Below are 14,637 nucleotides of genomic sequence, written 5' to 3'. Positions count from 1 at the left end.
TAAAAAATGGTCCGGAGTGACGAATGCACTTATCTCAGAGGCGCGTGGGGTCAGGGGAACCTGCCAATATCCTTTTAGGATATCTAGTTTTGTGATATATTTGGCCGAACCCACCCGATCGACACAGTCATCCATGCGAGGAAGCGGAAAAGAGTCTGGTTTAGTAATGGCATTTACCTTGCGATAATCATTACAGAAACGTGGTGTCTGGTCAGATTTCGGAACCAGGAGCGAAGGAGAGCTCCATGGGCTAGTACTCGGCACAGCAAAACCATTTTCAACAAGATATGTTGCTTCCTGTTGCTTTATGGCACGTTTTGTCGGATGCACTCTGTAAGCGTGCTGTTTTATCAGAGGGTGATCACCCACGTCAATATCATGACATAATACATTAGTTTGAGTGGGAATGTCGCCAAAGAGGGTTGGATAACTTTGTACAAGCTTGCCAATATCAGACCTGGCAGAATCAGACAGGTGCGCCAAATGGGCATCTAGATTGGACAGAATTTCTGAATTTCTGAGGCGCGCACATGAAAAGGAACTGCGTCTGTCATTCAGCCCATCATCACTGGGATCATATGGGGACTGTGCAACAGACACTGTGGCAACAGGTGCAACTATGGGAGATGGAGCATTCTTCTCGCGGTCAACATACGTCTTCAGCATGTTAATGTGACACACTCGAGTTTTCTTCCTGCGATCGGGAGTGTGGATTACATAGTCAGTCTCGCTGATCTTACGGTCAACCACATATGGACCGCAAAACTTTGTCTGTAGACTACAACCAACAAGAGGTAAGAGAACTAGTACGCGATCACCAGGCGTGAAGGTCCGCACAACAGACTTTTTGTCAAAATTAGTTTTCATTTTTGACTGAGCAGTGGAGAGTGAATCACGGGCCAAATTGCAAGCGTGATGCAGTCTCTCCCTAAAGGAGCTAATGTAGTCCAGTATATTTTCACCCAAACTGGTTTTGTTTTGAGAGAAACTTGTGCTGCGCACAGTGTGGCCAAATACCAGATCGGCTGGACTGAAACCTAATGACTCCTGTAATGTTTCCCTCACAGCGAACAACAACAAAGGCAATCCCTCATCCCACTCACGATTTGTCTCAGTACAATATTTGCGAAGCATACTTTTTAGAGTTTGGTGAAATCTCTCTAATGCACTCTGACTCTCGGGATGATAAGCGCTGGAAGTATGGTGGTTCACATTTAGCTCCGACATGACCTGGGCAAAGATTTTGGACATAAAATTTGAACCTTGGTCACTTTGAATGCGCCTTGGAAGGCCAAATGTAGAGAAAAACTTGACAAGCGCTTTTACGATGGCACGAGCTTTTAATGAACGCAACGGGACAGCCTCAGGGTAACGAGTCGCAGCACACATCAAAGTGAGAATGTACTGATTTCCAGACTTGGTTTTTGGCAAAGGACCCACACAGTCTACGATAACGTATTCAAATGACTCTCCAGTGGCAGGGATTGGCTTTAATGGAGCAACAGGGATCACTTGATTTGGTTTACCTGCGACCTGGCAGGTGTGGCATGAACGGCAAAATTTCACCACATCTGACTTAAGTCCAGGCCAAAAGAAATAACGGAGGATACGGCTGTAGGTTTTTTAATACCTAGATGACCAGACATGCTATGGTCATGAGCCAAACCTAGCACCTGGAAACGAAACTGCTGTGGCATTACAACCTGAGTCACAGACTCATGTGCTAGACCAGAATGAGGGGACCAACGGCGCATCAGAACTCCATCGTCTATCAGGTAGGACCCAGACGCATTACATTTTGGATCTGTTACAAGAGAAAAACAAGGAGACAAAGTGGCATCAGTTTTCTGTACTTTAACTAACTGATCTCTGTCTACTGAAAGTGTCAGAGATTTAACATCAGGCTGAAGCTCCACAACAACATTCTCTTTAGCATCTGAGAGAGAATCTGTAGGATCAGAGGTAGTCATTAAAGAGTCACTGAGATCTACCAAGTCTCCAAGTTTCCGGGCCTGAGCACGGGTTACAGCACACACAGGAAACAAAGGAGGTAAACCAGGCGCAACAGAATCGGAAACACACAAATCTGCAATTGGTGTTTCAATGACCTCAGGAGACGGGAAAACTTTTCCACCGGCCAAATCGTTTCCGAGGATCAAATCAATACCAGCTATTGGCAACTGGGGTCTCACAGCAATTTTGAATTTGCCTGACACAATCCTAGAGGTTAACTGAATGAAATGCAATGGCCGGGTAGCCACTGTAACAGTAGGGTTTACCCTCAGGCTTGATGCCTTATCAGATTGACTTCAAAATTTGGAAATAGGTTGTCGAAAGACAGGCAAACGATCCTGACATTAGTTGTTGACTTTTCGTTGAAGTGGCGTGGGTGGTCTGGCCCCTCAAAGTTTCATGACACGCCATGAAACAGGAAGTTGCATTAAACGTGCTTTAATTCAGTCCAAAGTGCATCAGACTTTACAGTATTGTTGATGGTCCCTAACTGCACACATCTATATGTTAATATTCATACAATTATTGTAGTGCCACCTAAAAATGTCTGATTTTGGCGCGTGTTTGTAGTGTGACCTGCTGTCACTGTCAGGGTGATTGGATTCTCTTCAGATTTGTCAGGACAGACTTACGCTCGTCGTGATGACTTACTGCGAAACGTGAGTTTTTGTTAAAATTTGGGCCTGTTCTGGTCGTGAAAGTGAAATGAGTCACTATCTTACTCATTCCATCATCATTTCAACGAGTGTGCTACTTTGTCCAGCAGATGGAGTCTGTGTCTCACACTGTGTCTCAGTGTGTGTGTGGGAATTGCACAGACTATGCATCGTGCCAGGGTGCATTGTTACTCCAGTGTATCCCCTGAGAACTGCAGTGACCCCGTCCTTGCTGGTCCCCGAGGGGCGTGGGGTGCGAGGGCCCGTTCAACACTGCTCGCAGCTTTAATTGGCTCTTGTCTCTAATCGCAGTTCGCATTCCAAACATCGCGAAACTTTTGTCAGTGCACAATTTCCTGGTACACCGATTACACGATGCACACGTCAGAGCTTGGCTAACCATAGACATATATACAATATATATGTATATATGTCTATGTATATGTGGCTAACGGCTCCCAAAATGGAATTTGCATACCACCGAAGCACTTCACTGTCTAAGAGCTGTTAGAGCTAGCAGTCCCGGTCCGAGAACGGACAAGACGTGTCGGCAGCACAGTCTCTTTTTTTTTTTTTTTACCATTTTCAAGTCAATACTGTTCTGAAAAAAGTAGTTAAAGTTAATGAAACTTTAATGAAAATTAAATGCTACTGAATATGTTATTTTAAAAAATTAAATTAACGGCCCGGGTAAAAATAGATTATAACGGGATTTGTATGATCCTGTCAGTCAAAAAGACAGACAACGAATAAGTCTAGCGCAACCTCTGATATGTAGCCAAAACACTTTCAGTTTTCTCACTAGTTCGTTTTTATTTAGGAGGCAATAGCCACCATAATAATTAGCAATTTAGTATTAACAAAATAGGCAATCTTTAAACTTTTAATGCAATTGTTAGCTTTAAAAGCATCACAAGTTCACAAAATGGCCAAAAACACATTTCCCATGATTTTTTTATTATTATTGTTATATTTTCCCTCCCTGGCCCTGCATCCCTGCATTTTTGATCTTTGTGAGTAAAATTCATGTGCCACCACCCCTTTAAAAAGAAGCCAATTTACTGGACAGCCACACAAACATACAGAACTGAGATAAAGGCTGCTGCAATATGCTGATGTCAGTCCTTCATGCAAATCTTGACTCCCTGCATGATCACACAGAATGGTTTGTTTACACCGACAGAGAACATTCAGCCCATCCAGGCCTCATTCAAAGCAGCCAGCTGAGCTCTGTGGAGATAAGGAGCTGAGCTCTGCAGCAATAAGCATCCCACAAAGAACCCTGATACATACTGCCACACAAAGACTCCACACAGTTACACTTAAACCTGCAATTACACATTTTTACCGACACACAACCTCTGACTCCCTTAGAGGGAACTGAGATGTCTGAACCATTTAAAGTTTTTCAGGGCTTTAAAGGAAGCTTGGCTTTTTGGTGGATTGAAGTTATCCATGCCTTTATCACAGGTAAGATGATGGTCAAAATGGATTATTTGATTCTTGAACTTTATAAAAAAGAATTAAAAAAAAATGGCTAAATTGAAAATAACATTTAACAGAAGATACAAGAAAATGTAACTTACTTTAAATATTGACTTTTTAAAGATGTAAATCATTAGGGAAACATAGATGGAGTTATTTGTTTCAACCGATGTGTTGTTGTTGAAATTAATTCTAAACTGTACAGATCTGTATTTACTGAATTTTCTTGCCTGAAATTATTAGATACTGTAGCTTTGTTATTTTGTTAACTATAGTTTTGTTAGCTACAAACAGACAAAACTCACTACCAGTTAGCTGAAGAAAACAGAACATCAAGCAGCTGACTGGAGGAGACCAAACTAGAGCTAAAGGAGAGTCAGCTTTTGCAGATGAATGTGTATTTTATATTATAAAAGGTTTTATGGTAAACATGTTTGCCAAAAGTTGCCACAATCTGACACATTTAAAGTCATGTTTATTTCCTCATGACTAAAGCAAGATCAATACATTAAATGAAAGGGAATTACTTTACAGGAGTATTGTGAGTTTAAATGTGTTTTACACTGAAACATTTGAAGGTGTTTACCCATTAACCAAAATTAAAGTCAAATTAGAATAAAACACCTCCTGCTAATAACCCAATACAGAAAGTAAGACATTTAATTATTTCCTTTAATTATTCTATTTAATTTATTTGTCATGGCCATGTACACTATTAAAAAAAACATTTCGTCTCTGCAATTTAATTAAAGCCTTTGTGATGTCCTGTATCATGCCTTCTTTTTTGCGTTATGCCAGAAGTGAGTTGAACAGCTGAGAGGCGCCAGAATAAAAAGACTAAAGCTCAATGCCCTGTTCACACAGCCAGTTATCTTGCTGCATTCAGAGTAATAATACATCAAGGCATTGGTAGCGGTCACAGTTAAGATATGGAAAAGTGTGCAGTGCTTGTTTGGGGCTAATATTTGCTCTTGTTTTTCACCCATCTAGAGTAATGTGGATATTACAACCTACTGCACTCACAACATCAGCTAGGGGACAAACTTCAGAGGGGCATCAGAGCCAAAACAGCTGAACACATAAATAGCCACTGTGTTGCCTCTTATGGCTGACAGCAGCACAGTGATAACAACTGCCCCTGGCAATGTCACCGGCAACATCACTACCAGCGTCACTGGCAACGGCACAACAACTGCAGCTGTCCAGGTAGCCACTGTGATCAGCTGGTTGACCTTTTCCATTGGACTGCCTGCCATTGGCTTGGCTATTTACACCCTAAAGAATCTGTCCAAAGGTTTGTCCTCATTCTACTGAGATGAAAAATGTATGTTTTACAGAAAACAGAATCAGTGCATCACATGATGGGGACTCTGTAGTTCTATTTGCTGTTGTAAATGTTGCTGGTTGACAATAAAAACTTCAGCCAAAGGTTTTACACGGACATGTAAATGATCAAAAAGCTGCTTTGTGGCTCATGTTGCATAGCTTATCTTGACACCAAATTATAATGTTGACACCAATATTATAATTAGTTGTATTTCATGCAGTATCACAACGAGTTAACCTAATATCAGCAACATCAGTATCAAGAAACTGCAGAAACTGCTGCAGTCCCAGTGCCAGTTCAATTAGAAATGCTAAGTAAAAGAAGTGGAAATGCCAGTGTAGCACCTCTACATTTAGTATCAGCAGGTGTAGAAGTAATATATACATGTGACAATCCTGCATTCTCTGTCCAGGTGGTAGTAAAGTTCCAATGCACGTCATGTTCCTCCTGGTTTCTGACATCATCAGTTTCTTTGGTCGTCCTCGAGTGGATCAGAACATGGAGAGTGGAACCGTCTTCTCCTCCAACCCCACCGACTTCATCTTTTATTTTGGTGTGGTCTCCAACATCACCCTCATGCTGTTCATTGCCCAGGAACGCCATCTCCTGGTGGCCTACCCACAGTGTCTAGGGTGCTGCAGCAGGTTGAGGAGGTCTCCTGCAGTGGCCCTGGTGGCGTGGGCTGCTCCATTTGGCATCCTGGCCCTCGCTGTGCTAAAATACAACCTGTGGTTTGCCGTGTCTCTGCTTGCTCCTTTCCCCTTCCTCCTCTTCTTTGCTGTGGATGCCTGGAGAGCCTTGATTTGTTCCCGGTCCAATCCCCCAACCCCAGAGAGGAGGAGGACGGTGTGGGGGATCGGTGCTATCTGGGCCAACTACACCCTGCTCTATACCCCCTTCATCCTCAGCATCCTTTTGGAGGCTCTGTCCTTTGAGAAGACGGTGCTCTACCTGGGGCTGGTGTCTCACCTGCTGCTCTACCTGAGCCCTCTGGTTGACCCTTTCCTCTACATATTCATGACCAAAGGGCTCAAAGAAGTGCTGCAGGCACTGCCCTGCTGTCAGAACCTAAACCCGAAAGAGAAGATGAGATCTACAGTGAATACTGTGGATGAGACTATGGAGACGAGACTTTAAGGAGGACATCTGGTTTTCAAAAGTATTTCAAAGCACATTTAAATCCAAATCAGTCTAGTTTGGGACCACTGATGCTCCTATTGGATTTCTGAAACAGTTGGAAAAACTCTGGGTGGTTTTTGGGCTGTGGGTTCTGTGAAGAGTCTTCAGACAATTCAAATTCTTATATACAGCACTTAAATGAGCACATAGGCTCCATCATATTGAGAAATGTCAGGCTTTGTGAACATGACTGGTTGGTACCGAGGGAATCCCTTAAGATCATTATAGTCTGTGGTCAGAACATTACTTTGTGTCCACAGTTTGACTCCATCTGTTTTGTTATGTTCTGATGGCGCAATGACATTCAGTGGAGGAGTCAGTGTTACTGATTGGCTTCAAGTGTGCTGATAATCCACACACTTGTCTGATCAGCAGCTACTTAAACTCAGCTGTGGTTGTTAGTCTCTTTTAATCACTGTGAGTTGCTCTCTGATCTTTGTTGCCAAGTTCTCAAAAAGGTAAAGTTCCTTTTTCTATTGTTTTCATGATGCACTGCACTTATGTATATGTTTATAACCTCTATGACCTATTTTGGTGTCATTAATAAAAATAAAAAAAGCCCCGTCTTTAGTCCAGGGTTTTTGTAAAGTCTAGAATCTTGTATAATAAAATGTACAGTTTCACTTTAAAAACTTGAGTCAAATCTAATTGAGTAGCAACAAATATTGGTGTGTAAAAGGTTGTGTGTGTGTTTTGTCAATGTATGCCATGTTTAGACCCTCCACTGCATCCTGACCCTCATTTGTTTGGTGGATATATGTTATTATAGTTTCATCTGGTTGGGGAATGAAAGCAACTGCACAAAAACTCGCAAGCCAACTGATACTGTTGTACCAGCATAGACTACAGTTAACACTGTAAATAATCACCTTCCATTTGCAGTTACGATGGTATGATGCTTCTGTGAGATCACCTTTCTTGTGGTTCTATAGCTCAAAGTACTTTACATAGTAAGATCAAAATAACAAATGCAATGTTGGAGATGGGTCAAATTGTAATGTAGAATTTAAAACCCAAGGAAATTGCATTGGGCTAGAGTGACAAATAAGATGGATTAAAAAGGCAGGTGCTCAGTTTCCTCTTAAAAACATGTAAAAGAGCTTTGCTTTCTGTCTTTAAAGTATCAACAGGCAGAGTGTTCCATGGGCAAAAAAAATGAATAAATCAGCCAAGAACATAAGCGGCAGTTTCCAGATCTAGGGCTGGACAGGGCTATGTGAAGTTCTATGAGTAAGTAAAAGATGCATTTAGCCAGTAGCATCTTGAGCAATGGTGTATCAGATAGGTTTTAATGAACCTTTAACATGGGAATTAAAATACAAACTTCTATTTAGCAGGTGTTTCTTATAAACAATTTATTTTTTTTAGTTGTGTCCTCCTTGCTCTATTTGAACACAACAGGACTTTTGCTATAAAGTGAACACCTTTTCTGCAACACGTCTTTAGATTTACACTGCTCCTCCTTCCTCCACCTCCTAGGGTTGAATATGGCAGCAAAAACAGCTGTTAATGGACCTCTGCCCCATTACCCAGGACCAAATGAAGAAAACCTGCAGTCTCATGCAAACTCTGTACAGCACGATCCAGGCACCAGCCAGAACCCAGGATCTTCATCCCGTCACCATCATCCCGTCTATGACAGACCTGTCTTCAACATTCATGCTCCACCTCCACCCCCTTTCCTCCAATACCAGTGGCCCATGCCCTTCTTCTATAACCCCTTTGCTGGCTTCCCAGGCATGGGTGAGTGATTTATTTTATTTTTTTTTTTAATAAAAAAATAAAGACGGGATTGCGTTTTTTTTTTTTTTTTTTTACCATTCCACACCTTTTCCACATGTGAGAGCTACAAGAGCTTGTCTAGTTTGTCTTTATAAGAATAACATGCAGTACAAGTTTATTTAAACTCAGGTGTTGAAATTGTAAGATTGTTGTATTTTCTTTCTGCCTCTCAGGCTATGGTATGGTCATGCCCCCTTTCCCCCCTCCTCCCCCCTACATTGAGGCTCCAGCCTACATTCTACCTCAGCCTCACATCCTACCAGTTGACTACAGACGCTTGCTCCAACCACAGGTTCACACATCTGCTGTGCCACCCCAGAACCCAAACCAGGCCCACAGAATGCGCTTTCCTCGTTCTGTCCCTGTAAGAGAAACTGTGAATTTTGGAGTCCAAACTGAACCCACACAGAGAGGCGAAACTGGCTACAATGAAGGCTGCCCACTTATCTCTGATTCTGGGCAGGGAACTGCCTCAGACACACCGTCCTCAAGCTGCAGCTCCCAAAGACGAGGCTCAGCAGAGGTTGAGAAATATCCATTACCCCACAGTAATGCAAAGGATGCCCAGGTTAGCTGGCCCCTTGCAAATATTAAAATCACACATGGCTTTAAAATCTTACATCCTGCAGGGATAAATGCTGTCCAGTCAAGTTTAAGTGCAACTCAAGAAACCCAGGATAGGTGTAAAGATGGTGTAGGTCAGGAGCCACCTCTTATCCCCTACTGGAGTAATGGGCACTGCAATATGTCAACAGTGAGTTCTCCAGATAGTAGGGCTCCTTTGTGCAGCTCTCCTCAAAGAGAGGATGAGGTCGTCAAAGAGAGACGCATCTCTGTTCCTGACATCCTGATGAGTTGGGGAAGTGGCACGCCACAGACGGCTACACTGCTGAATTCGCTCAATGCATCACATAAGCTTCCTGGCGATGAGCAAGAAAAAGGCAATGAGACGAATCTTCAAGAAGACACAGAGATAATTCCCTATCAAATGGGTTTAAATAGCTGTCAAATGAAGAGGAAAATTAATGAGTCTGTTTGGTCTGTGGAATCCCTAGCCCCCTATATCCCCACTAAGGAGTGGCTGCTGCAGAATGGCATGTTTGAGCCTGAGGTATTTGACGTGGCAGTGGAAACGGAAAATGGTCGACTGTCGATTGAAATCGACAACCTAATTGTTGAAGGTAAAGAAAGGAGGAGAGCTCGCAGGTTTTCTTCTTCTGATTCTCAAGTGTCGCAAAGCTCGCTCATTTTCAGGACCCCAGCTGAGAAGCTAAGTCCTCCATATAGGCCAGAAATGGAGACTGAAACTGATATCTCTAAAAAAGAGGGACCAGATCAGGACCAGACAATGGCTCCCTCAGAAAAAGAAAAGGATCTATTGGTTTCTCCTCTTCCCCTGAGTAAAAATTTATCTCCCCTCACTGAGGAGGATGTTGATGAAAATGGGTCTTCTGAACCTGAGGCTAATCAAAGCCCAAACCAGGAATCCATTACTGTAAATGAGCTGATTGTCCAAAGCAGAACAGACACAGAAGTGGGGGAAGGAGCAGTCAACAGTGAGATGAGAAAAGAGGAACCGTGCGTTCCAATGGCTGATCAGAGGATGCCTGAAGTATCACAATCAAAGGGACATTTAGTGGACTGTGGTGTCCAGTGCTCAGAGTTCAAGTGTCCATGTGGGGAGTCGAAGGATTGCATGGAACCGAACAAAAGGCATCCTTCTAAATATTCAGGTAGTCTGCTTTTGGATTTATCAATGTTTTATTTGTGCTTTTTTGTTTTTTCCTAATGCAAATATGTGAGTGCTTAAACTGCCTCTTGTCTCGTAGATATGAAGAAGGCAAACATGCAGAAACATTTGAAGAGGAATGGTTTGTGGAGGAATAAAGCTCTAGGTAATGCATTTATGCAGAGATCTGATCTAGTCAGTGTTGTCGGTGGATTTATGTATTGAAAAATGACACTGATTAAGAGTTGGGAAGAAAATTGTGCTTGTGCAAAAATGCAGGGCCCCGTCAGGGCCTTTTTAACAGCACTGCGTTTCTGTCTGCAGACAAAAACAGCAGCCAGCAGGAAGTCTACTGCGGACATGCTGGTAAACTCGTGAAATCAAAAGGTAATTGTCTGGCTGGATGGTGAACGTCTGTCACATGGTGCAGGTTGATGAAACGGAGGCCAGCTTGCTTCATCCTGTGGTGTAAAGCAGTTTCACTATAGGAATGCATCACTTTATTTTTTATAAAATACTTTCCCTGTTCTCATACCTACACAAATGCGAGCTTGTTTTTTTTCTAAGAATTTTATTTTTTTTTTTTTTTTTAAATCCCCCACCCAGGAGGAAATGGAAGGAACCTGAGAAGCTGAACAGACTACACTCAACTCTTGGTTTTAAAACTAATTAAAATTAAACTTAAATTTCTATTTTTCAATAAATGTTTTGTATAATATTGAAATTAACATGGCTTTTGTGTGTTGAGATGTGTTGATGCTGGTTGAGATGCTGAATGGTGACAAATGAAAGGAAAAGCCAGAGTCTGTTTAACCACCATTGGTGAAATGGCACTACATTACTCAAACAATTAAGGGAACCCCTTTTTATGAGAACATGGCATGAAGTCAGTTAATTGTCTAGGATATTGAGCAGGTTTTTTTTTGTTTTGTTTTTTCTCCCAACCTGGACCTTATTTCTAGCATAAAATACAATCGTTTACTCACCCATAAAACTTTTGTGTTCTTTGCATTAAGGAGATGATTAGATCAGCGTATATCCATTTACGGGAGTGACTAGAGCATCGAGACGCAGCCTCTAAATAACCCATTATCTGCTGCAGAACTTGTTCATTTCGCCAGTATTTTGTTATGGTAACCAGAGGTGTCAAAAGTATTCACATTCTGTACTTAAGTAAAAGTACGGATACTTGTATAAAAAAAATACTCTGGTAAAAGTACTGATTCAATTCCTTTACCCAAGTAAAAGTAAGAAAGTACAGGCTCTGAAATGTACTTAAGTTAAAAAGTAAAAATTATTTTGCCGTTAATGAAACAATTCATCCGTTGATAATTTTGCAAAATGAAAAAGTTCTAGCAAAATATAGACTGAATTGACCAGATGTCCTGCATGAGCATCTGGATATTTTTTAATACTAATTTGAGGGTTATTGGGTTGTTTTTAGACCGCTAGCTAGTGTTAACTATAAACTATCAAATGCGTTCCCATAAGATTGCTAACGTTGTAAACTAGCTTCCAAAAAATTCTCAAAAAGCTAATGATAGCAACAGAAACCACACCATACCTGAATTTGTTTTTTCACATTAGACCAGTAGTTCTCAAATAGTGGGGTCAGTATTACTGTCTTTATTAAAGGAGAACTCGGCGCAAAATGAACCTGGGGTTAATAACACATGTGTACCGAGTTCGACCGTTCTCTGGTATTTGTTTTCATGCATTTGTTTTGTTAGTCAAATGTGACCAGTTTTCTTGCAAACCGCTAATTAGCGTATAACGCTAGCCGTCGTAGCACACTTGCACATAAAAAGAAATCGCTATTTCTATACCACTAACAAGGCTCACAATATCGCCACACTTACACGGTAGCATAACTAGGGTCTCTACATGTAAACCGAAGCAATGAGAACTTTGTAAGTATACAGGCAGTTTATTAAAAAAGGAACACAGTACCGTTCATGTCTGGCTCGCAAATCCAGGCGGGCGCCATCTTGGGGAAACTGAACTGTCTGTTGCCGGAAGAAAGCACTGAGAGCATAGAGAAGCACTGAACGAAGAGAGTTCAGTTTCCCCAGGATGGCACCCGCCTGGATATGCGAGCCAGACGCCAACGGTACTGTGTTCCTTTTTTAATAAACTGCCTGTATACTTGCAAAGTTCTCAATGCTTCGGTTTACATGTAGAGACCCCGAAGGCTAGCGTTATACGCTAATTAGCGGTTTGCAAGAAAACTGGTAAAATTTGACTAACAAAACAAATGCATGAAAACAAATACCAGAGAACGGTCGAACTCGGTACACATGTTATTAACCCCAGGTTCATTTTGCGCCGGAGTTCTCCTTTAATGCTTGAACGATAAACAAGCCTCCAGTCACTACGTGGCAGCAGAGCTCAAACTAACCAACAGGCTGCCTGTTCAAAACAGTAGAAGAAGAACACAGGAAGCGCATTGTCGACTTTCCTTCCGATGCTCTAGTCATATCCAATGGTCATATCCGATCCGATCATGTCATGTCTTTTACGTCTTGTCATCCGTGGAAGTTAAAATAACGAGCCTGTTTTTCAAATATGAGGAGTAGAAAGTACAGATATTTGTGTATAAATGTAGGGAGTAAAAGAAATACTCAAGTAAAGTACAGATACCTGAAAAATCTACTTAAGTAGGCTACAGTAACGAAGTATTTGTACTTTGTTACATCCCACCTCTGATGATAACGCTAATGCATTTCCCCGTTGAGTCCGGAGTTACCGGTTATCATCCGGGGTCTGTAGACCCTGAATGATAATAACAGGCAACTCCGAACTCAACGCGGAATAGCACTAGCGTATCATAACAAAAATATTGGCGAAGACCTTTTTCCCTCATCTTTGCTGACTGCGTCACAGTATTTTGCATTTGGCTAGAGTCAGTGTCACTACTAGTAGCGTGAGGCGATACCTGGACCCTACAGAGTTTGCACAGGCAGTCCAACTCCTCCAGGATGGTACATCAATGCCATTGGCACCACAATGCCATTGCCAGGTTTGCTGTGTGTCTCAGCAGTCAAGAATATGTAGGATATTCCAGGAGACAGGGCAGTCACTTCAGGAGAGCTGGACAGGGCTTTAGGAAGTCCTCAACCCATCAGCAGGACCATCTGCTCTTTTGTGCAAGGAGGAATAGGATGAGCACTGCCGGAGCTCTACAAAATTACTTCCAGCAGGTCACCTCCATCCTGTGCTTTTTACAGATGAGCAGGGCCGTTTCTTGCTTCGTGGGAGCCCTAAGCAAGATGCTGTTTGGGGGCCCCTAGTTTGTCAAACTACCATGAAGAGATTCCTAACCCTTGGTCCACTAAGACGCCACAATCTATTACACTTCATGAGCAAAACGGGCTACAGTAAAAATTAAACATCTTAAGTTGAGCCCCTCAAGCCAGTTAAACTGATAAAAAAAAAAAAATAACACAAGGAAAACAACAATCCTCTATACGTCAATAAATAAAACAGATTTTGAGTGTTTATAAAAATGTTTACTTTAAATATTTAACATCACAGTCTCACACTTATCAGCACAACACCTAATATACTTTATCAAAGTAATAACAGTTTGTGTTTATGTGATGGTTCAGGCGGTTCCTGGTCAGAAGGAGGTCCTGAGGAATATGATTGACCTAGAGGTTCCTGGTCAGGAAGTTCAGGAGATCCCTCTGGCTCAATGTCTGGAGCTCCAAAATATTTTAGAATTGCTCCTGCAAAGACAAAGGTCCTTAGGTTATCAAGCAAAACACATCATTATTTTCTTATTTAAAGTAAACACTTTTATAAACACTCAAAATCTGTTTTATTTATTGACGTATAGAGGATTGTTGTATTCCTTGTGTTATAGTTTTTTTTTTTACCAGTTTAACCGGCCTGAGTGGCTCAACTTAATTTTTACTGTAGCCTGTTTTGCTCATGAAGTGTAATAGATTGTGGCGTCTTAGTGGACCAAGGGTTAGGAATCTCTTCATGGTAGTTTGACAAACTAGGGGCCCCAAACAGCATTGCTTAGGGCTTCCACAAGGCTAGAAACGGCCCTGATAACAGGTAACTCCGGACTCAACTGGGAATAGCAGTAGCGTATCATAACAAAATATTGGTGAAATGACAGAATTTCGCCAGTCACTCCCACTATATCGATAGACTTGTCCTTTCCAGGGTGTACCCCGCCTCTCGCCCAATGACAGCTGGAATAGGCTCTTTTTTTGAAAGATTCACATTATAAATCTTTCAAAACTACTGCCATTATAAAAAGAACAAGAAACATGTCAGATAAAGCACTCCCATAAGTGTAACTGAAGCCTATCCTCTGTAATTAATAAACACTGACCTAAAACTCATAATCACTTCAGGTAGCCTACATAGACTACAAAACCTTGGGAGTCTTATCCAAAACAAATTGCATGCAAAATGTATCCAAAAAAATGTATGTACTGATAGTAATTATT

The 14,637-nt window shown here is 41.7% G+C and overlaps 1 protein-coding gene across 1 annotated transcript; it reads left to right on the top strand.

Moving 5' to 3' along the window:
* The first annotated feature begins 8,139 nt into the window (after positions 1-8,139).
* On the top strand, positions 8,140-10,931 carry LOC311500085 (uncharacterized protein). Its single transcript, XM_084561261.1, has 5 exons — positions 8,140-8,403; positions 8,616-10,175; positions 10,272-10,337; positions 10,496-10,558; positions 10,778-10,931. The coding sequence occupies exons 1-5, from the start codon at positions 8,148-8,150 to the stop codon at positions 10,804-10,806; spliced, it is 1,974 nt and encodes a 657-aa protein (XP_084417387.1). The 5' UTR covers positions 8,140-8,147; the 3' UTR covers positions 10,807-10,931.
* Positions 10,932-14,637: the final 3,706 nt, after the last annotated feature.

The sequence above is a fragment of the Chelon labrosus genome (assembly GCF_963514085.1).
Source record: "Chelon labrosus genome assembly, chromosome: 15".
Taxonomy (NCBI): domain Eukaryota; kingdom Metazoa; phylum Chordata; class Actinopteri; order Mugiliformes; family Mugilidae; genus Chelon; species Chelon labrosus.
This window is presented reverse-complemented; position numbering and strand designations above follow the sequence as displayed.

Bases quoted from the DNA above. Each gene is read 5' to 3' on its own strand.
- LOC311500085 (XM_084561261.1), top strand. From the start codon at position 8,148: ATGGCAGCAAAAACAGCTGTTAATGGACCTCTGCCCCATTACCCAGGA. The intron at 8,404-8,615 runs GTGAGTGATTTA...TCTGCCTCTCAG, and splicing joins TGCTGGCTTCCCAGGCATGG to GCTATGGTATGGTCATGCCC. The intron at 10,559-10,777 runs GTAATTGTCTGG...TCCCCCACCCAG, and splicing joins TAAACTCGTGAAATCAAAAG to GAGGAAATGGAAGGAACCTG.